Here is a 25,105-nt window from a genome sequence, read left to right as displayed (position 1 = left end):
ACGCCCCAGTGTGGCCACACCAACTCCGAACCTAGAATATTTTCAGGGAGCCACAACTCGCTTGTTGCCTCACAATGTCCACCTGAGGGATATCGTGCCAAATTCCGACCAATCGAAGCGTTAGATCGTCAAAATCCCGAGTTGGTTGAAGGGCCCCTGTCCATAATGCTCCAAACGTCCTCAGTTAGGCAGAAATCCGGCGACCCTGCTGGAGAAGGAAGAGCTTGTAAATCACTAACACAAGCAATTAAATCTCTAGTTGCATGTGGGTGGGCATTTCCTTGCTGAAATGTAAGCCTAGGATGGCTTGTCATGAAGGGCAACAAAAAGGGTGTAGAATATCGTTGGTATACCGCTGTGTTGTTAGGATCCATGGATGACAAGCACCCAAGATCATTGCTCCCGGTTGTCTGGCCGTATGGTGTGGACAGTCAGGTCTGCGTCCCACGGCTGTTCAGGGCGTCTCCACTTAGGTCTTCGTTGGTCATTGGGGGCTTAATTCGACGCGGGACTCAGCAATGAAGACAATTTTACTCCAGTCAATGATATTCCAGGCCAAAGACGTACATGTTCATCACTTCTACCGATTTCAACCCCATTCGGATAATTCCGTCGTGGTGCGTCTTTTTTTTGGTCTTAGAGTAGTTTTGTAGGTACGTTCAGTGTTATGTGTGAATACTGTATGCAAAACGTGGCGCGAAAAAAATTTAGTAGTAAAAAAGCAGTGAATTACAACGTCACACCTAATGCGGCAGTTTCACTGCATGAACAACGAAATGTAGAAAGCAATGAACTCTACGCGACATTATTTTGTGGAGATTTTCAGCGACAATAAATTTCGCTCGGATATGAAATTATGCCTAAAGTTTGTTGCAAGACACTAAATACTTTCATTCTCAATTAATGGATGAATAAAGTCTGGGAATTTACACATAGTGAGCTACATTTGTTTTTCACCCCATCCCCGCCCATTTTGTAGGTAAGTGATTCTTTACCAAATGTCGATTGTTCCCAGACAGGAAGTGACTTGTGAGCCAAGTTCGATTGAAATCTATTTAGATCTATTTAGTGGTTTAAGAGGACATGTGGAACATACACTCCTGGAAATGGAAAAAAGAACGCATTGACACCGGTGTGTCAGACCCACCATACTTGCTCCGGACACTGCGAGAGGGCTGTACAAGCAATGATCACACGCACGGCACAGCGGACACACCAGGAACCGCGGTGTTGGCCGTCGAATGGCGCTAGCTGCGCAGCATTTGTGCACCGCCGCCGTCAGTGTCAGCCGGTTTGCCGTGGCATACGGAGCTCCATCGCAGTCTTTAACACTGGTAGCATGCCGCGACAACGTGGACGTGAACCGTATGTGCAGTTGACGGACTTTGAGCGAGGGCGTATAGTGGGCATGCGGGAGGCCGGGTGGACGTACCGCCGAATTGCTCAACACGTGGGGCGTGAGGTCTCCACAGTACATCGATGTTGTCGCCAGTGGTCGGCGGAAGGTGCACGTGCCCGTCGACCTGGGACCGGACCGCAGCGACGCACGGATGCACGCCAAGACCGTAGGATCCTACGCAGTGCCGTAGGGGACCGCACCGCCAGTTCCCAGCAAATTAGGGACACTGTTGCTCCTGGGGTATCGGCGAGGACCATTCGCAACCGTCTCCATGAAGCTGGGCTACGGTACCGCACACCGTTAGGCCGTCTTCCGCTCACGCCCCAACATCGTGCAGCCCGCCTCCAGTGGTGTCGCGACAGGCGTGAATGGAGGGACGAATGGAGACGTGTCGTCTTCAGCGATGAGAGTCGCTTCTGCCTTGGTGCCAATGATGGTCGTATGCATGTTTGGTGCCGTGCAGGTGAGCGCCACAATCAGGACTGCATACGACCGAGGCACACAGGGCCAACACCCGGCATCATGGTCTGGGGAGCGATCTCCTACACTGGCCGTACACCACTGGCGATCGTCGAGGGGACACTGAATAGTGCACGGTACATCCAAACCGTCATCGAACCCATCGTTCTACCATTCCTAGACCGGAAAGGGAACTTGCTGTTCCAACAGGACAATGCACGTCCGCATGTATCCCGTGCCACCCAACGTGCTCTAGAAGGTGTAAGTCAACTACCCTGGCCAGCAAGATCTCCGGATCTGTCCCCCATTGAGCGTGTTTGGGACTGGATGAAGCGTTGTCTCACGCGGTCTGCACGTGCAGCACGAACGCTGGTCCAACTGAGGCGCCAGGTGGAAATGACATGGCAAGCCGTTCCACAGGACTACATCCAGCCTCTCTACGATCGTCTCCATGGGAGAATAGCAGCCTGCATTGCTGCGAAAGGTGGATATACACTGTACTAGTGCCGACATTGTGCATGCTCTGTTGCCTGTGTCTATGTGCCTGTGGTTCTGTCAGTGTGATCATGTGATGTATCTGACCCCAGGAATGTGTCAATAAAGTTTCCCCTTCCTGGGACAATGAATTCACGATGTTCTTATTTCAATTTCCAGGAGTGTATATATATGAGTATACATACAAATATACCAGTTTTATATACTGACGAGCCCAAATGTGCCCCAGGGAACTGTGATAGTACCACTGTTATCCTCTATATACATAAATGATCTGGCGGACAGGGTGGGCAGCAATCTGCGGTTGTTTGCTGATGATGCTGTGGTGTACGGTAAGGTGTCGAAGTTGTGTGACTGTAAGAAGATACAAGTCGATTTAGATATAAGTTCCAGTTCGTGTGATGAATGGCAACTAGCTATAAATGTGGAAAAATGTAAGTTAATGCGGATAGGAAGAATAAGCCAGTAATGTTCGTATACAGTATTACTAGTGTCCTGCTTGACATAGTCAAGTCTTCAAAATCTGGGCGTCACGTTGCAAAGTAATATGAAATGGAACGAACATGAGAGACCTGCGGTAAGGAAGGTGAATGGTCTATTTCTGTTTATTGAGAGAATTTTAGGAAAGAGTTGTTCAGCTGAAAAGGAGGCCGCATATGGGATGCTGGTGCGGCTATTCTTGAGTACTGCTAGAGTATTTGGGGTGTGTACCAGGTCGAATTGAAGGAAGACATCGAAGAAATTCAGAGGCGGGCTGCTAGATTTTTTCCGGTAGGTTCGAACAACAGTGATGTGTTACGGAGATGCTTCGGAAACTCAAATGGGACTCGCTGGAGGGAAGGCGATGTTCTTTTCTAGAAACACTATTGAGAAAATTTAGAGAACTGCCACCAACCTACATTGCCGTAAGGACAACGAAGGTAAGATACGAAAAATTAGGGCTCATACGGAGGTATATAGATAATCGATTTTCCCTCGCTCTAGTTGCGAATGCAAGAGGAAAGGAAATGATTTGTAATGGTACAGGGTACTCTCCGCCACGCACCGTACGTTGGCTTGCGGAGTATGTATGTAGATGTAGATGTTGACGCATGTGGCAGAAGTCTTTGTGTGGCAGCTGGAAGAGGAAGGAAGTTAGTTACTGACAAGGTTGCAACATGCAGCACTAGCCCCAGGCAGTGCTGGCGCTCATGCAGTGTCACGAGAATTGTCAACAGCGCGAAAATTTTTGCGATCTATTTCACTCTGGTACCTGTTCAAGATCCAGACTGTGTATCAACTGAAACCTCATGATCCACAGCAGCATTCTGAATTTGCTCTTCAGTATCTGGCATGGATCGAAGTTGATGGCATATGGCCAGGCAATATTCTGTGAAGTGACAAAGCATATTTTAAACTGCAGAGTGTAATGAACACACAGCCCTGCCGAACTGGGGTACTGTTAAACCGCTTGCTGGGCACGAAGAGCCACAACACTCGCCGTATGTGACTGTGTGGCGTGATTCACAAGCACCTTTATTCTTGGTCAGTGCTTCTTTGAAGAGAATAGACCCAGAGGGCCTATCAGGTTACTGTAACGTCTGCACGTTATCGAGATCTCCTTGTACATCATGTGATTCCTGCTTTAGAACAGAGCAACTGTATGGAAACCACTGTTTTCGTGCAAGATGTCATGTCACTCGTCCAATGAAATAGGGCAGTTGGTATTGTTATTGTATTGTTAAAAATACCGGGAGTGCAATATATCGATACTTAAAAAAATCATAATCTGTCCTCGACATACCATGAAATTATAAATATACCGACGGAAAAAGATATCGACGTACCAGCCCAAAAAAAGAAAATCGGCTCACATTGTAAATATACTGCCAGTTTTAGAGCTGTATATTTAAGTACTTATTTATTATTGAATATTCTGTACTTCAACAAGCTAGCAGCTTCGTTATCACCCTCAAAGCAAGAATTGAAAGGAAAACGATGCACATTCACGTTTGGTGATAACCATCTTGCTGACAATGGTAACTGCATGAAAGTGGCACAATAAAAAGTGTCCGATGGGTCCGTCGTTCGGTTTCGTCAAACATCAGATTTGTCTGGAACACTTCATGTCGACTTCCCTGTTTATTCATTTCTGCAAACGGCAGCAGCCTTGCAGCTGTAGTGTCAAAATTGCGTGGTGAAGTTAAACGTTGCAGTTTTCTGTTGGTAGCGCCGAGCGCCGATTCAGTCAGCATTGCCCCTCAAACGTCCACGCCCACCGCAAAGACCAGTCTTGTCATTTAGATATTTGTTGATCAGTTTCAGCTACTGGTTTCGAAGAATGCCGATGTGAAGAAATAGTGCAGTAGTTGAGTAAAACATTGTTTTTTAACGCAACTGGTGTGCTATTTGTTCATATCGGAAATCTTGTTATACCATTTCCCCCCCCCCCCCCCCAGTGCAATAGGAATCTTCTTTTGTGCCACATATACTTGCTCCACACAGTGAAAGAGAAAGGATGTGATGAAAGCTCAAAAAACCATAAATCTCCTTTACACAGTGAAAGTAAAATTACGTTCTACTACTGTTTCAAAAGAATTATTTCGAATATTTATCGAAAATTGCGGAAGAAATATAATATGAAATTAAAATATCAGCATTCAATATTCCCAATTTGATATCGATACAACGGTTAAAACTTATCGCCAATATATATCGATACGTTTCGGGAAGAATATCGATATTCTATGAACAGCCCTACAGTGAAATATCTGCTCAACCTTTGCAAGTAGGCTGTTTAGGTTTTTATGTTGGTAACGCCACGTAGCGCTCTATATAAAAATCACTGACTGTGCTTTGTGAAGCCTGTTAACAGCGCGTAGCGTTGCGCAGTTGGAGGTGAGATGCCAGAAGTGGTGGATGTGGGGAGAGAAATGGCGGAGTTTTGAGAACGGGTGATCTGGACGTGTGTCCATCAGAGACAGTAAATTTGTAAGACTGGATGCCATGAACTGCAATATATATTATGACTTTTGAACACTATTAAGCTGGCAGTAGTGGCGCTCGCTGTATTGCACTAGTTCGAGTAACGAAGATTTTTGTGAGGTAAGTGATTTGTGAAAGGTATAGGTTAATGTCAGTCAGGGCCATTCTTTTGTAGGGATTATTGAAAGTCAGATTGCATTGTGCTAAAAAAATATTGTGTGTCATTTTAAGCATAGTCATTTATAATTTTTCTAAGGGGATGTTTCAAATGTCGACCCTTAGCCGAGGATACCCCACTGGAATCTTCTGATTTTTTCTTGTAGTTTCTGTAATTAGTGTAGCTATTGTTTATTGCTAGTGCATAATTATAGAGAGAATTTCCTTTGTAGTTGTAGTTTTTCATTGTTGTACAGTAAAACAGTTGTGGCATGCATGTAGATTTGCACCCAGTATTTCGCAGCTGCGCTTGCAATTAACGAGATATTATTTTCAATGCTATGTTAATGTGTTTTCTTATTTTGCTCTTCAAATTGTGCTTTTTTGTGTTATCGAGTGAAATATTGTGACAATAATGGCGTGTGAAAAACGTAATATTAGGCTCCAAAGTAAACTGAGAAATGACAGTGAAGACGAAAGCAGTGTGTTAGCGCCACCGTGTAATGAATTAACTAATGTTCAAACTAGTAATTTGGTAACTGTGCATAGGGGAATGGAGCGGGGTGCAAATAATGGTGTAGACAGTGAAACAATTAGTGAACAGGGAAGCATTATCGATCGATCGGTCGGCAACAGCTCACCTCAGGGATCCAAAAAGATAGGACACAATTTCGCAAATACTGTAGATTCAGGTTTTGGGTCCTCACCGTTTTCTCAAATAAGTCAAGACACATTTTCTGCTTGTCAAAATGTGAATGTTGCCGGTGCAAATTCACTGCCGAATAGCACTGAGGAACATGTTTCAGACACCAGTGCATTGTTATTACAATTAATACAACAAATCGGACAAAAGCTTCAAAAGTTAGATGCAATGGAGCAAAATCTTCAAAAGTTGGACATGATGGAACAAAATCAGAGACAAACACAGCAAAAGCTTCAGAATTTAGACACAATGGAACAAAATCTTCGAAAGTTAGACACAATGGAACAAAATCTTCAAAAGTTAGACACCACGCTGGAACAAACACGTGAAGATTTAACTACCGAGTGACATAACATCGAATCGAAATGTCAAAAAGTCTGTAATGAAGTAAAACACAGATTTGTGAGCATTTTCAACCTATTTCTTCGCAGCATGAAAATGCATTACAGAATCACGAAGCAGCCATAAAAGAACTGCAAACTATTGTTCATGTAAATCACGAGACCTTGCGGGTAAAATTGACTCAGTTGCATCTATGAATTCGGTTACGCTACTTGCAAAAACGCAGGAAAACTTAAAGGACACAGTAGATACTCTGAAAATTGGTTCAGAAAGACACATGGAGGAAATTAGTTCATTATCAGATAAAGCAGTCGAACTTTCGGATCAGCTAAATAATTTATCTACGAAGGTAGATGATAATCTGAATGACACAAGACCAGTAGTCTTTAATGATACAGAAGAGTATGAACAAATTAGGAAATTCAAACAAAATCAGAATCAGATTAATACGCAACACCAAAGAGAAATCCGGGAAGTACAAGATCAGTTGACATAGGTAATACAAGAATTACGTATTTCAGAAGACACTCACGCTCCATTACAGGAAGAGGGACATAGAAATACGTAACAGCCACAAAAAAATAACACAGGGCGCTTCGGAAATTGTGAAAGAAATTGGCTAGGTACACCGAATTTTGAGATGGAACCGCCGAAACGACGTAACAGTGACCGACATGCGACTCGCCGACATGATGATTTTGACTATAAGCTGTTTATTACTACACCTAAATTCAAAACATTTAAGAATTCCGGCAACGACATTCATCCACAAGTATGGCTTCATCAATTCTCTCATTGTTTTCCTCACAACTGGTTATTAGAGCACAGATTAGAATTTATGTGTGGCTATTTAGAGAATGAACCAGCTGTAAGAATGCGATCGGTCATTCACGATTGTTGCAGTGAAGGAGAATTTTATCATACCTTCCTCTCAGCATGTTGGTCTCAAGCTACACAAGACCGAGTAAAACATAGCATCATAATGATGAAACATTTCGAACAATCTGAATTTTCCAGTCTTGTGAAATATTTTGATGACATGTTGCACAAGAATCAGTATCTGTCAAACCCATACAGCCCCTCAGAACTCATCTGCATTTGCTTAATCAAATTGCCTGAACATTTACGACATATTATTTTGGCAGGACGTTGCAAAGACGACATTGAAGCTTTTCAGGGACTGTTACAAGAATTGGAAATTGACACTGACAATCGCGGGACGCGAAAACAGGAACACAACAATTACAGGTCACATCCGTAACAATTCCGTGATGAAAGAAATAATAACTGGACACGACAAGGCTATTCTTACAGCGTAAGACCAAAACAGACACCACCCGTATGGCAACCGTTGGCAGAGTAGTAATAATTATGGGGGAAGATCACCTCTCGGCGGGAATGACTATCACAGAGACAATCAGAGTAACAGACAATATGGAAACCAAAATAATTATTATCAAGGGAGACGGAATAACGTCAGACGCAACGGTCCACCGCGCAGTTATGATTATGGGAGAAATTCTCCACCACATGACCGACAAAAAAGAAACTATGTAAACTACCGACAAAACGACAGACCTGAATTTCATCAAAACTGGCGGGCTTCAAACAGGGCAGGGCCCTCTCGACAAGGTGAATTTGTAGAAGTTAGATCTCCAAATCCCAATAACGACGCGCGCCAACAAAGAGACAATAGGCAATGACTCACACCGCAGGCAGCCACAAAACATACTTATGAAGCTGACGATGTAGCTGCCGTGGCTAATAATTACGTAAAAATGGAAGACATTAGGGACTTCTTACTCCATGAACACTACGTAAAACATAATAACATTGCATATCCTGTGATTCACATTACAGTAAATGACGTAAAATTTATGGTAGTACTTGACTCTGGCAGTCCCATTTCAGTAATTAGTGAAACAGCCTTTAGCAAATGCAACATATCGAACGATTGCCCCACACTTCCGTTACATAAGATTAAATTACAAGGTGCAATCATTGGAAAAAGTGTAGATGTACACCAACAAACCAACTTAGAATTCTTTTGTCAAAGCCACAGCTTCTCTGTGAACTTTCTTATTGTTCCATTATTGTCGACGGATATTATATTGGGAGTAGACTTTTTGAATGAATACAAAGCAATCTTAAACTTTCACGATGCTGAAGTAAGTTTAGAGAAAGAAGGTAAGCCAATAGCTTTGAAATTTGAAGATTGGCTCTCAAACCATGACGAGAAAATTAATCGGCTTTACCTTCTGTTAGACAACAGTTCGGAATTTTCGACGGAACTAGACACTAACAATCACTCTGCAAGTAATGACAGGGATGATATCGACGCCATATTTGATACTAATGAGTTAATTCAGAATAAAATTCAAACAATTGAGAACTGTAATGACACTGATAGGCAGGACCTTTCTGAGATTTTACAAGCACATTCCACAGTTTTTACTCACAAAACACGAATAATCAAGTGATTTCAATACCAATGTCGTGTTCGTGAGCATACTAAATTTTGTGTTAGACCATATGTAATTCCAGCACATTATAGGTACCGTGTTAGAACAGAAATACAATCTATGCTTGACGAGGGCATTATTGAGCCTGCAATAAGCTCATACAACAATCCATTACATGTTGTTGAGAAGAAAAATGGATCGATCAGGCTTGTCTTAGAGTCGAGACAAATCAGTACTATCATCATTCCTGAAACAGACAGGCCACAAATGATGGAAGAACTTCTTCAAAATTTTAGTGGTGTAAAAGTGTTGTCTTCTATTGATCTCAGATCCAGCTTTTATCAGATCGATCTTCATCCAGAATGTAGAAAATGACACAGCTTTTCTTTGTTTCGGAGTTTGTTATCAATTTCGGAAACTTCCTTTTGGTTTGAACATTTCTTCGGCAGCATTCATTCGCGGGCTAAATTCCATATTACCTGATTTCTTAAAACGTAACATCACCTTATATGTGGATGATATTCTAATAGCAGAAGCCTCATGGGAACAACATAATCGCATCCTCACCAGTTTGTTACGTATTTTTGCAGAATATGGAATTACAGTTAACTTGGAAAGTCTGAATTCGGTAGGTCAAAGGTGAGGTTTTTGGGACATATTATTTCTTCTGAAGGCATTCAGTCAGATCCTGAAAAGTTAGAAGCAATCAGAGCCATTCCAGTTCCATCCACAAAAAAACAAGTCCGCAGTTTTCTAGGTCTCGTAAATTTTTACCGTCGTTTTCTGAATATGCAAATTCTAGTTAAACCAAAACTTTGTTCTCTCACTGTAAAAAATACTATTTGGAACTGGAATGAACAAGCACAGTTGGAATTCAATTCTTCGAAAGAATCACTACTTAATGCGCCAATACTAGCTCATCCAGATCTGCCACAAAATTTCTGCCTTAGCACGGATTCTTCTATAGTCGGTCTTGGTGCCCATTTATTTCAACAAGCCATAGAAAATGACACTGCTGTTCAGAAAACATTGCTTTTGCTAGCTGAGTGCTAACAACATCTGAAAAAAATTATTCCGTTACTGAATTAGAAGCTTTGGCTATCGTTTGGGCATTTAACAAATTCCGTTTCTTTCTTTCTGCTAAGCACGTGAAAGTATACAGTGATCATCGTGCATTACAATTTCTTGTTGTTTGTTGTTGTGGTCTTCAGTCCTGAGACTGGTTTGATGCAGCTCTCCATGCTACTCTATCCTGTGCAAGCTTCTTCATCTCCCAGTACCTACTGCAACCTACATCCTTCTGAATCTGCTTAGTGTATTCATCTCTTGGTCTCCCTCTACGATTTTTACCCTCCACGCTGCCCTCCAATACTAAATTGGTGATCCCTTGATGCCTCAGAACATGTCCTACCAACCGATCCCTTCTTCTGGTCAAGTTGTGCCACAAACTCCTCTTCTCCCCAATCATATTCAGTACCTCCTCATTGGTTATGTGATCTACCCATCTAATCTTCAGCATTCTTCTGTAGCACCACATTTCGAAAGCTTCTATTTTCTTCTTGTCCAAACTATTTACCTTCCATGTTTCACTTCCATACATGGCTGCACTCCATACAAATACTTTCAGAAATGACTTCCTGACACTTAAATCAATACTCGATGTTAACAAATTTCTCTTCTTCAGAAACGCTTTCCTTGCCATTGCCAGTCTACAGTTTATATCCTCTCTACTTCGACCATCATCAGTTATTTTGCTCCCCAAACAGCAAAACTCCTTTACTACTTTAAGTGTCTCATTTCCTAATTTAATTTCCTCAGAATCACCCGACTTAATTTGACTACATTCCATTATCCTCGTTTTGCTTTTGTTGATGTTCATCTTATATCCTCCCTTCAAGACACCATCCATTCCGCTCAACTGCTCTTCCAAGTCCTTTGCTGTCTCTGACAGAATTACAATGTCATCGGCGAACCTCAAAGTTTTTATTTCTTCTCCATGGATTTTAATACCTACTCCGAATTTTTCTTTTGTTTCCTTTACTGCTTGCTCAATATACAGATTGAACAACATCGGGGAGAGGCTACAACCCTGTCTTACTCCCTTCCCAACCACTGCTTCCCTTTCATGTCCCTCGACTCTTATAACTGCCATCTGGTTTCTGTACAAATTGTAAATAGCCTTTCGCTCCCTGTATTTTACCCCTGCCACCTTCAGAATCTGAAAGGGAGTATTCCAGTCAACATTGTCAAAAGCTTTCTCTAAGTCTACAAATGCTAGAAACGTAGGTTTGCCTTTCCTTAATCTTTCTTCTAAAATAAGTCGTAAGGTCAGTATTGCCTCACGTGTTCCAGTATTTCTACGAAATCCAAACTGATCTTCCCCGAGGTCGGCTTCTACTAGTTTTTCCATTCGTCTGTAAAGAATTCGTGTTAGTATTTTGCAGCTGTGGCTTATTAAACTGATTGTTCGATAATTCCCACTATATCTAACTTTAACCTATCCATTTCCCTTTTCAAATTTTCTAACCTACCTGCCTGATTAAGGGACCTGACATTCCACGCTCCAATCCGTAGAACGCCAGTTTTCTTTCTCCTGATAACGACATCCTCTTGAGTAGTCCCCGCCCGGAGATCCGAATGGGGGACTATTTTACCTCCGGAATATTTTACCCAAGAGGACGCCATCATCATTTAATCATACAGTAAAGCCGCATGCCCTCGGGAAAAATTACAGCCGTAGTTTCCCCTTGCTTTCAGCCGTTCGCAGTACCAGCACAGTAAGGCCATTTTGGTTATTGTTACAAGGCAAGATCAGTCAATCATCCAGACTGTTGCCCTTGCAACTACTGAAAAGGCTCCTTTCTTATGTCTTCAAAATTAAATCATGACAGGTTAAAACGTTGGGCATTGTTTCTGCAAGAATTCCACTTCACAATAGTCTACATTCCCGGCGAGGAGAACATTGTTGCGGACGCACTGTCACGCGCACCGGCTGGGCTTGAGAAAAGTAACACAGAAGGCAACCTCGAGAAAAATTTCAGTATTCTTTACATTCAGAAAGTCGCCTTTGAAAACTTCATCACCTCATCCTTAAAGGACATTGCTCATGGACAAGATAAAGAACCGATTTGGAAAGACATAAAAAGTAAATGGCATGAAAAGACACACACTCAGTATTATTATCTGGTTAGAAACAACATAATTTTAAAACGCTGCACTGTTGATGACAAGCTATAGGTACTTTGCATTCCAGACGATTTTGTTAATAAGCTCATTTGGTACATTCATTTCAGCTACGCACATTTTGGTCCACGAAAATGTTATCATATTCTTCGAACGACTTGTTATTTTAACAATATGGAAAAGAGAATTCGAAGAGTTTTGTCTATATGTAAACTTTGTCAAAAGGCGAAACCAACTACTATCTCCCATCGTGCTCCGTTGTTTCCTATCATTCCTTCTAAATTAAAAGAATTTGCTGCTGTTGATCTCTTGGAACCCCTTGTCAGAACATCGAATGGATTTTCGTACGTTCTAGTCGCTGTTGAACTTACTTCAATATTTGTTTCTTTCACTCCGTTACGTAAAGTCACTGGACAGTCTGTATCCAACGCCTTTGTTAAAAATTTCTTATGTGAAGTTGGACACGTTAGTAAAGTCATTTCAAATAACGGACCGCAATTCAGATCTGCTGTTTGGTCACGCATGCTTCGGAACCATAAAATCAAACCTGTTTTTATTTCATTGTACTCACCACATTGTAACCCATTTGAACAGATTATGAAAGAAATCAATAAGCTTTGCAGACTTTATTGTCACAGAAAGCATCAGCATTGGGACAGATATTTACACTTATTTCAAAACGTGCTGAATGAAATGCCTCATGACTCCACTGCTTTACCACCAATTCTTGTACTGAAGAATGAAGAACCACCCAACAGATTCAGAGAGCTTGTACCTTTCCCGAATACATGTAAACTTCGACACAAAGACATAATTGATTTGGCTATTAAAAATATAAAATCTGCAGCAGACAAAAGGAGAAAACTATATGGCAAAGCAAATGCAAAGAAATTATATATTGGTCAGAAAGTTCTCATGAAAGCTTATTCATTGTCACATAAGAAGCAACACTTGAGTAACAAATTCTTTCTGATTTACAATGGACCTTACAGAATCCGACGTATACCACATGATAATTGCGTTGAAATTGAAATTCTGCGTACTAGGAAGAGTAAAGGATTGCACCACATTTCACATGTAAATCCGTTTATTGAAAGATAATCTGCTTTTTAACTTAGTCTTTGCCATACAATTTTTCAATTCACGCTACCAGTACAATTTGTCACACTGAGAAACTGTAAACATGCAAAATGTTTTGAAGTTAACTATCCAGTCTAGAACCTAGGGAACATATTTAGACAGTATTTACGAGTGCATTGTTATAGTGAACAGATGACACAGTGTTATTGTGTGTGTACATTCTTGCTTGTTAGTTGCACGATTACGTAACGACTATAAGGCTCACATATACCAGTACTGCTAATGAGATTTTAATGCAGCATTTTGGTTTACTTGAAAATACATTCTGGATTTAAAGTACTTTCTGAGAGATACCAGATGACACAGTGGTTAGTTTATTTGACAGCTACACAATATATCACGATGCTACTAATGTGTGACACAATTTACATCTTTGCTTTTGCGGTGTATCTGTTTTATCTCTGCACAGTTTTTCTGAATTCTTCTGGAAAGGAAAACATGTTTTAGTAGTAACTTTGTGGTATAGCTATAATGAGACAGACTTTTCCATCAACAACACGTTACAGTACAGTAATTACTCCATGACGGCAATAAGCGTAATAACTAAGATATCTATACGCATAGCATTTCACTTTTGTTTATTACGAGGTAAGTACATTGACTTCTACAGAACTTTGATTATGGACGACGATAATTATGACACTTGGCACATTCATACCGTTAAGTAACGACAGGGATTATCTTACAACAAGACGCACAGTTAAGCGCTAAAGGACTCGTATTTGAGTGATTAATTTTATTTTTAAAGATTTTTGAATCACAAAGATACAAAGGTTTTCCGTGATACATTTCATTCCATTGCTGTAATCTGTAACACCTGACAGTATAATTACATTAATCCTCAGGGGGATACACGCCTACTTTGTGTACCATGTGTTTGGCAAGCACAAGGAGCCCTAGCTAATATGGTATTTGCTTATACAACTTTACACATCGGTACCATATTTCTCTAACACAGAATTACACAGCTATCTGATTATTTAATTGAGAAACAAACATTTTTTTACTACATTAGTGACAGATGTTTATGTAATTACACAGCTGGATAACTTCACACTTATGAAATTGTATTTTGTCTGTACTTTGTGAACTGTTCATATTTTTTCGGAACCATTGTGATGCTATGAGAGCTTTGAATGTCGTATTTGGTAAGGAATCATGATTTTTGAAGTACATTTGAGGTAGATGACTTTATTGAAGGTCTTGAAGTTATGAAAGAAGCTGCGATGATTTTGAGATGTGATTGATCTGTTATGATGTTATTATTACGATGACGATGTGTATTATGCTCTTGAGGTATGTTTATGATCAATAAGATGATGCTACCGTATATGAGGAATGTGATTACGTGTTTATATGTATATGAATAATGAATAGAAGTTAGAGACTCTGGTTTGTGAAAAAGGATGTTGGAACCAAGAATCGTACTTTAAGAGTTATGAGTTGTTTGTCCATGTGTGAATGTATCAGAACACTGCTATTCATGAGATTTCGTTTCTACAGATTTCTACTGTAACTTTTCGACCTGTGAAACTTTTTTACATGAGACTGTCACTGCTGTCATAAATATTTCGGTAAGAAAGTTAAGTGACCTTCACGTAATGCATCGTGGGCGCCCAGCTGTGCCACCTGCCTGGAGATAAAGCCATTAGGTGGAGAAATAGAGACCATTATCCTCGCTGTTGACATTCCTTTGTAGAAAGCATCGCAAATACGACACGCTCATTACTTGGAAACATATCGTACTTTGCGCTACTTACTGAAATGTTTATGAACTGATGGGAAATATTCTTACATTTGCACACCCGATTATGACAAGTGTCTTTCTATGAGAGTTGAGAGAATTTCTATTAACTTATGAAATGCTACATGACTATTGAATGATATTTTTATGCTTCGCTTTAGATAGTTGCTTATTTAATTTGATATCTGGTTCCAGCTGTGTTGCAGCATTGGTTTTATAAAATAAAATTAAATGCATTTGCTAATGTGAAAACTTGCTGTCAACAGATCTATTAAATAATAATTTTATGATCCAAATTTTTCGAAAAAGGAGCACTTGGAAAGGAAAGAACAATAAGAAGGGACTAATAACAGTAACTGCATACATAATTTTGTTTTCAAGTACTTGGTAATTTCTTTTGTAGAATAAGTTGTGGTGCACCATTTAAACACATAGACATTAAGATGTGAACAGACATTTCCCTTATCTGTATTGTTGTCTTTAGTGTACTATTTTTTCTGCTTGAGCTCTGTCATGTTTAGATATAAGTTATAGTATTTGCTGCTGCTGTTTGCCAGGCATAGTGCTACTGAATTTCACTTTGTATTACTACTGATTTATTTTTCTTGTTTGCTGCACAGTGCCTTATATTAGTTGTAATATTGCAATTGCTTTGTTAATTTAGATTTACTGCTGCTAGCTTTGCCAATTTGCATTTTTTGTCATTGCTGTTTGTGTTAATTTGTTGTGTGCTGCTGCATTGCCTCATCCCTTAGTATATATATCTGAGCTCATTAGATTTAAGTTAGCTTAAGAGGGGGTAGACTATACAAGAGAATGAGTTTCAATGAATTGGAAGAAATGCATTGAGAAGTTATACGAAAAAAGTTTGTAAAAAAAAGGGTACTGTACAATGAAGAATAAAGATTTGGACGGTGATATGAATAGAATACAGAAAGCAGGTATTGGTAGGACTTTTTGGAAATAATGATGAATGAAGGAGATCTCCAAGAAGTAAAGAAAGTTTTGTTTGGAAAATACTGCAGTCAAATAAACCCTGTCTTTTCCTTTTCTGTTACTCCACTATGTGTTTGTGTGCCCTTGTGTGTTTGTGTTTTTCCTTTCTTTATATGTTTAGCTGATGAGAGTTATGTTGCAGAATTTTTCTAATACTATGTTATTTACTTTGTAAAGATGTTTAGACATTATTTAGTCTGTTCTGTTTTAATGCTCATGTGTGAAATTAATGGTTAGAAACTATTCTCATTATTTTATTTATTTACTTATGTCATAATTCCTGTAACACTGATGTATCTGTTTATTTCTATTCTTTTGTAAAGCCTGTGCTACTACAAATGTTATCTGTATTGTTATGTTCTTTAATGATGTATTTTGTACCTTTGGTATTGTATTCTCATGTTATAAAATTGTAATTGACGCCAGTTCATCAAATTAAGTAACTTGTAAGCATTCATTTCACTGCACATATTTCTGTTGGTCATAGTATATGCACAATATGTGGAAAAAAGAGGACTGTTAGTGTTTGGACGTGTGTTAATAATTCAGCAAGGGACTGATAACAGCATTGCTGGTTCTAAGGACAATTCCAAAAACTTTGTGAGTGCACAAGTGGTGGTTTATGGACTTGCTATATTCTCCGCAAGACTCTTCGATGCTGATTGTGCACCTGCACAGTCACAACACATGGCTGCTGGCCGTCTCTACAAGAACTACAGTGGGTCTGCATCTTTGATGGCCCACCAATACCATTATTTCTACAAGGACTGCAGTGGGTCTGCACCTCTGGTGGCCCACCAATACCGTAATCTCTACCAGGACTACAGTGGGTCTGCTCTGTGATGACCTACCTACCAATATTCTTCAAAACTTCGACTGACTCTGCTGTGGCCCATTACCTGTCTGCATGTCAGGAGTCAGTACTGTCTTTCCTTTGGAAGGACAACACTAGTTCTTCAAGACTGCATGGAAATCCACTACTTCTGTGTGCATTTTCTTTTACTGCCCAGGCGTTGTGCATAAAATTGTAATTAATCGTGTGATGAATGATCAGGACTGTCTTCAAAACTTCGACTGACTCTGCTGTGGCCCATTACCTGTCTATATGTCAGGAGTCAGCACTGTCTTTCCTTTGGAAGGACAACACTAGTTCTTCAAGACTGCATGGAAATCCACTACTTCTGTGTGCATTTTCTTTTACTGCCCAGGCGTTGTGCATAAAATTGTAATTAATCGTGTGATGAATGATCAGAAATGTCTTTATGGACTGTGAGAAAATCTTTGCTTTTGACCAACAGTGTATCAATAAGTGTGTGCATTTGATTTCTTTGTTATTGTAACTATGAAAATTTTTTTCAAATCTGTATTGGCCACTGCCCAAAACAATTTGTAAAATTTTTTGTGGGGAGCATGGGGGCTATGTAAGTAGGCTGTTTAGGTTTTTATATTGGTAACGCCACGTAGCGCTCCATATGAAAATCACTGACTGTGCTGTGTGAAGGCTGTGGTTGGTTTGGATTGTTGGAGTATATGCTATTGTAATTGTTGGAGGTGAGCCGCCAGCAGTGGTGGATGTGGGGAGAGAAATGGCGGAGTTTTGAGAACGGATGATCTGGACGTGTGTCCATCAGAGACAGTAAATTTGTATTACTGGATGCCGTGAACTGCTAAATATATTATGACTTTTGAACACTATTACGGTGGCAGTAGTGGCGCTCGCTGTATTGCAGTAGTTCGAGTAACGAAGATTTTTGTGAGGTAAGTGACTTGTGAAAGGTATAGGTTAATGTTACTCAGGGCCATTCTTTTGTAGGGATAGTTGAAAGTCATATTGCATTGCGCTAAAAAATATTGTGTGTCATATTAAGCACAATCATTTAAAATTTTTCTAAGGGGACGTTTCACCTTCCATGATCGTGTTAGTCCCTGATCTGAATCCATGTGACTTTCGCCTCTGGGGATATCTAAAAGAACACGTTTACAGGGGACATGTTCAGTCTCTGCCTGTTCTGAAGGCCACTATACAGGAACGAGTTGCTCAGATTCCATTAGAACTGCTGGGTGCTAATGATGACGTCTTTTTATGGGTGGTGCATCAGGTCGACGTCTCCGGTGCTCATATTGAACAAATTGTGTAAGCTGCTGTTAATAATAAGATCAATGTTACGCTTTTTTCACTTGTTTGGCCTTTTTGCCCACGTCCTGTTCCTAAGTCACTATATATGGAAACATTGCTAAACGTCTTTCTCGCATTCACAGCGCCAGATTTGTACATGGTGGCCAAAATTGGAACTATTTTTTTCCAGCATAAATGAGTTCCACATTAACGCATTAGCATATCTATCAAATTCTACTGTTGTACGATAATTAAAGCACACACTGGAACTCCGTGCACTTTAATTACAATGAACACGTTCTAGAAAGTGGGCTAATAGCCGTAAACCTAGCTCCAACAAAAAATAAATCTTCTGTCGAAAGTAGGCCATTGACAAGTGAGTGTTGGTGTACAATCGTTTTACTTACTTCAAAATAAGCTGGTGGTGTTGTATGTTCTTCACCAGCGAGTGGTACATCAGTTCGTGAGCATTGGCTGTAGCGTCAAGTGCACTCGTGCTTTTGTGATTCTCTCGGTGGTATCCATACTGCTGGGTGCTCGGTATTCCCTTCTCCACAAGAGGAGATGCTTTTCCATTCCAACGCGTTGCAGAGTTGTTAGCGGCCTTCAGAGGGAATGTATCGATGGGGTGCAGTCGCACCGCCTCGAGGTTGTCGTTGAGTATGTGCAGCTCGGCGGCCACGGCGATCATGAGGACGATGAAGAACATGTCCAGGCAGACGCTGGCCTCCACGGACAGGGTGACGGCGACTGCCTGGAAGGTGCACAGCAGCTCATAGGCAGGCGTCGCGTGGATGTCCAGCGGCAGCCACGCGGGCAGCGGTGTGTTCTGGCCGCCAGACAACAGCGGCTCCATGGCCCACATCGCGATCGGCACCGCCGTGATCACCTGCACACCACACCGCCGTCTCAGCTGGCGAATGGTCCACAATACACACTACCAGTTACATACTCTGAATAGCCAAAAAAAAACATAAAAAGCTGGTACACCTGCCTAACATTGCGTAGGGCCCCCCGCGAGCACAAGGAAGTGCCACAACATGACGTGGCGTGGACTCGACCAATGTCTGAAGTGAAATGGGACAATTAAATCATGACCCTAAGCTGTCGACAGCAGCAATACATCAACGGGGACAGTTGGAAATGTGTGGACTGCCCGGGACTCAATCCTGGGATCTCCTGCTAACACGGCAGATACTCTACCCACCTGAGCCACCGAGGGCACGGAGGATAGTGTGACTGCAGGGTTTTACCCCTTGCACGCTCCCTGTGAGACCCATATTCCCAACTTAATGTCCACACACTACATTCATAGTGCCCCTGCCCACTACACTCATTACTCACAGCAGACAATCTTACCAAGTTCCGCAAGAGTTTGGGCAATGCTTGTGCATCCAGCACAGAAGAATAATGTCAATGACCGGTTAGCCTTAATTATATGAAGATGGTATCCGTTCTTGCGGACATGTCCGAAAGAATAGATACCATCGGTGACCATGCAGCTCTCTTAGAATGTCCGAAAGAACCGATACCATCTTCATACAGTTAAGGCTAACCAGCCATTGACCTTCTTCTTCTGTGCTGGATGCACACACATTGCCTGAACTCTTACGGGACTCGGTAAGATTGTCTGCCGTGAGTAATGAGTGTAGTGGGCAGGGGCACTACGAATGCAGTGTGTGGGCATTAAGTTGGGTATGTGAGCCTCACGGGGAGCGTGCAAGGGATAAATCCCTGCAGTCGCAGTATCCTCTGTGCCCTCAGTGGCTCAGATGGATAGAGCGTCTGCCATGTAAGTAGGAGATCCCAGGTTCGAGTCCCGGTCGGGGCACACATTTTCAGCTGTCCCCATTGATGTATATCAACGTCTGTCAACAGGTTAGGGTCTTGATTTAATTATCATTTCATTCCAAGAGAGCTGCATGGTCACTGATGGTATCTGTTCTTTCAGGCATGCCCGAAAGAACAGATACTATCTTCATAATGTCTGAAGTAGTGCTGGAGGAAACTGACATCATGTATCCTGCAGGGCTTTCCATAAATCCATAACAGTACGAGAGGATGGAGATCTCTTCTGAACAGCAAATAGTAAAGCATCCCAGATATGCTCAACAATGTTCATTTATGCGGTGTTTGGTGGCCATCGGAAGTGTTTAAACTCACAAGAGTGTTCCTGCAGCCAATCTGTAACAATTCTGAATGTGTATGGTGTAGCATCGCCCTGCTGGAATTGCCCAAGTACGTCGGAATGCATAATGGACATGAATGGATGCACGTGATCGGACAGGATGCTAATGTGCGTGTAACCTGTCAGAGTCGTATCGAGACGTATGAAGGGTCCCATATTACTCCGACTGCAAACGCCCCACAGCATTGCAGAGCATCCACATCTTGAACAGCCCCTGCTGACATGCAGGATCCATGGATTCATGAGGTTGTCTCCATACCTGTATACGTCCATCTACTTGATACAATTTGAAACGAGACTTGTCCGACCACGCAGCATGTTTCTACTTATCAACAGTCCAATGTCAGTGTTGATGGGTCCAGGCGAGGGGTAATGCTTTATGTCGTGTAGTCATCAAGGATACACGAGTGTGCTTTCAGCTCCGAAAGCCCATATCTATGATGTTTGGTTGAATGATTCGCATGCTGACACTTGTTGATGGCCCAGCATTGAAATCTGCAGCAATCTGCGGGAGGGTTGCACTGCTGTCACGTTAAACGACTCTCTTCAGTAGTCATTAGTCCTGTTCTTGCAGAATCTTTTTACGGCCGCAGCGATGTCGGAGATTTGATGTGTTACCGGATTCCTGATATTCACGGTACACTCGTGAAATGGTTGTACGGTAAAGTTCCCACTTCATAGCTACCTCGGAGATGTGCCCCATCGCTAGAGCGCCAACTATATTACCACGTTCAAACTCACTTAAATCTTGATAACCTGCCATTGTAGCAGCAGTAACCAATATAACAACCGCGCCAGACACTTGTTGTCTTATATAGACGTTGCCGACCGCAGCGCCGTATTCTGCCTGTTTACTTATCTCTGTACTTGAATATGCATCCCTATACCAGTTTCTCTGCCGCTTCAGTGTACAATGATGAGCCAAAACATGACGACCACTGCCCACTGTGTAACTGAGTGCAGCGGTAGCGAGCATTGCTAACTTGTTTGTTGCAGAATCCTTGAACATATTCTCAGTTCGAATATAATAAACTTTCTTCGGACTGAAAAGCTTGTACGCAGATAACAGCATGGTTTTAAGGAACCATCGCTCTTACGAAACTCTTCTTGCATTGTTTCTCACATGATATACTGAGAACTATGGATGAAGGGCAACAGGCAGATTCCATATTTCTAGATTTCCAGAAAGCATTTGACACGGTGCCCTATTGCAGTCTGTTAACGAAGGTACGAGCATATGGAACAAGTTCACAGATATGTGAGTGGCTCAAAGACTTCTTAAGTAATAGAGCACAGTATGTTTTCTTCGACGGCGAATGTTCATCAGAGACAAGGGTTTCATCAGGAGTGCCACAGGTAAGTATGACACCTGTTGTTCTCTATGTACGTAAACGATTTGGTTGGCGGATTGGGGAGTAAAGGGACCAAACTACGGAGACATCCGTAAAAAAGGCTATAGAAAAAAATGTGTGTGAAATCTTACGGGACTTAACTGCTAAGGTCATCTGTCCCTAAGCTTACACACTGCTTAACCTAAATTATCCTAAGGACAAACACACACATCCATGCCCGAGGGAGGACTCGAACCTACGCCGGGACCAGCCACACAGTCCATGACTGCAGCGCCTGAGACCGCTCGGCTAATCCCAGACATCAGTCCCTCTTTCCTCATTCAAACAGTTCTCGAGTTAAAAACGGTCCAAAAAGGAGTCGGAGAAAGTAAAAGGCGTAAAACCAACGCCGAATCACGCTGAAAGACAAAACTACAGAAGTTAACAGAAAGGGGAAAACGTACACTAAAAGGAAAAGTTAGTGGGAAGTATTGAAATAATATAGCAGATGGCTTGGACTGGCTGATCGCAAAAATAAAAAAAGTATGAGCCAGCCACCCTGCAACACACTGAAATCTCAAGCTTGAAAGACAAGGCTAAAGGAACACAGCTTGCAAAAAGACGAACACCAAGGCGAACAAACAGCAAAGAAAGAGTGAGGAAGAGTTAGAATGGAGGGAGGGTGGGCAGCAATCTGAGATTGTTTGCTGATGATGCCGTGGTATATGTTAAGGTGTCGAAGTTGAGTGATTGTAGGGAGATACAAGATGACTTAGACAAAATTTCCAGTTGGTATGACGAATGGCAGCTAGCCTTAAACGTGGAAAACTTTAAGTTAATGCGGATGAGTATGAAGAACAAACCTGTAATGTTAGGATGCAGTATTACTAGTGTCCTGCTTGACACAGTCAAGTCGTTCAAATATCTGGGCTAACGTTAGAAAGCGATATGAGGTGGGACGAGCATGTGAGAACTGGTGAATGGTCGGGAGAATTTTAGGAAAAAGTGGTCACCTGTAAAGGACACCACATTTAGGACGCTGGTGCCACCTATTCTTGAGTAGTGCTCGGGTGTTTGGGATCGGTAACAGATCGGATTGAAGGAAGACGTCGAAGCAATTCAGAGGGGGGCTGTTAGATTTTTTACCGGTATGTTCGAACAACGCGTAAGTTTTACGGGGAACTCAAATGGAAATCCCTGAAGGTAAAGTGACGTGCTTTTCGAGAAATGCTAGTGAGAAAATTTAGAGAACTGGCATTTGAAGCTAACTGCGAACCATTCTACTGCCGCCAACATACATTACGCGTTAAAACCACCAAGATAAGATACGAGAAATTAGGGCTTGTTCGGAGGCTTACAGATAGTCGTTTTCTCTCGCTGTATTTGCGATTGGAACAGGAAAGGAAATGACAAGTAGAGGTATACGGTACCCTCCGCCACGCACCGTACTGTGGCTTGAGGATGAACTATGTAGATGTAGATTTCAGAAACAGCGAAGCTGGTCGTATGTTGGTTTACTATTGTTGTGAGCGTATCTGGAATGTGTTTCAAGGATGGTGAAATCACAAGTGTGATTATACCGGTATATGAAGGTAGTACCTGTTCCCGAAAGAACAGATACCATTAATGACCGTGCAGCTTCTCTAGAATGAAATGACAATTAACTCGACACCCTAGCTGCAAACAGGCGTTGATATACATCATTTGGGACATGTTGAAAATGTGTGCCCCGACAGGGACTCTAACCCGGGATCTCCTGCTTACATGGCAGATGCTCTATCCATCTGAGCCACCGAGGGCACAGAAGATAGTGTGTCTGCAGGGACTTATCCCTTGCACACTCCCTGTGAGTCCCACATTCCCAACATGCCCACACCACTACATTCGTAGTGTGCCTGATAGATGTTTGCCCATCACACTCTCATTACTCATGGCAGATTAATCTACCAAGTCCCGTACGGGTTTGGGCATAGCGTGTGCTTTCGCACAAGAAGGTCAATGGCCAAGTCCCTGCAGACACACTATCCTCTGTGTCCTCGGTGGCTCAGAGTCTGCCATGTAAGCAGCAGATCCCGGGTTCGAGTCCCAGTCGGGGCACACATTTTCAACATGTCCCCAATGGTGTATATCAACGCTTGTTTGCAGCTAGGGTGTCGAGTTAATTACCATTTCATACAAGTATGATTTGTTGTACGTCCATGACACATCACAGAACGTGGAATGTGTGTGTGGGTGTGTGAGTTTAGAGCTTACGGACGCTCAACGGCGAGGTTGCAAGCGCCCTTACACTCACTAAAACAAGCGAATGCGGATAAAGCCTCTAAAATTTTTGCACACAGTGAGCAGAAAAGCCATAAAATGACACTCATTCACTCACTTTCACCTCAAGCGCATTAAGTTATCCAATCACTCTATCTCACACACTTGAAGACAACTGAGAAAGAGTGGAAGGCTCTAAAAAATGTTCAACTGTGTATGAAGTCTTATGGGACTTAAGTGCTAAGGTCATCAGTCCCTAAGCTTACAACTACTTAACCTAAATTATCCTAAGGACAAACACACACACCCATTCCTGAGGGAGGACTCAAACCTCCGCCAGGATCAGCCGCACAATCCATGACTGCAGCGTGGAAGGCTCTACACCTGGGATTAAAACAGATATAAAACCGTAGAAGAGCAAAAAAAAACACAGAGAAATGTAACTGGTTGACCTCATGGATGAGCCAGTCATCCTGTTAACACACTAAAATTATCTCTGTAATATTTTTGGAAGCAAGTTGGACATACCACCCCTAAAAGCCACACCACATTCATTTGAACGTCACTTAAAACAGAAGGCAGATCTGCCGGCAAATCTGCCACTGCCCTCTGGTCCGAAAACCAAACGCAATCTAGTAAAATGTGGCGCACAGTAATCTGCACGCCACAAGCACCACACAGTGGTCGGTCATAACTACCAGCCACTCCTCTTCCCATGGACGCATGATCCTACACATCAATAGCCAGGCGATAGCACGCAGGGGGATGGCACACTGAAGTGGCTGACAATGACGACATGCGTCCTTGACTGCTATATCCGCCCTTTCATTCCCCTCAGTACCCATGTGCCCTGGTGACCATAAGAAAGACACCTCCTTCCCCAGCTGTAGTTGGAGGAGGACGCCCTGGATATTCTGGACTACTTCATCTGCTGGGTACAGTCGTTGGAGAAAGCGAAAGGCACTCAGAGAATCGGAACAGACAAGATATGTAGTATCTGAAGCACATCCCATCTGCTCCAGTGCCCGCAAGAGAGCGTATAATTCCGTGTCGAACAGAGTAAACTCTCCAGGCAGTCGGAACTTGAGGACACGATCAGGGAAAACAACAGACCAAGCAATGGAGTCCCCTGTTTCAATCCTTTCGTAACGAGAGCTGTGGAGTAGTG

The 25,105-nt window shown here is 42.1% G+C and overlaps 1 protein-coding gene across 1 annotated transcript in view; it reads right to left on the bottom strand.

Annotated features, from left to right (window-relative positions):
• LOC124619702 (odorant receptor Or1-like) overlaps positions 1-25,105 on the bottom strand; it is a 175,698-nt gene that overhangs the window by 128,808 nt on the left and 21,785 nt on the right. Inside the window, exon 2 of the mRNA XM_047146259.1 lies at positions 18,567-19,048. Within this exon, the coding sequence (XP_047002215.1) occupies positions 18,567-19,024 (458 nt within the window). The 5' untranslated portion in view covers positions 19,025-19,048. The remainder of the gene's footprint in view (positions 1-18,566; positions 19,049-25,105) is intronic.

This window comes from Schistocerca americana, chromosome 6 (assembly GCF_021461395.2).
Source record: "Schistocerca americana isolate TAMUIC-IGC-003095 chromosome 6, iqSchAmer2.1, whole genome shotgun sequence".
Taxonomy (NCBI): domain Eukaryota; kingdom Metazoa; phylum Arthropoda; class Insecta; order Orthoptera; family Acrididae; genus Schistocerca; species Schistocerca americana.
This window is presented reverse-complemented; position numbering and strand designations above follow the sequence as displayed.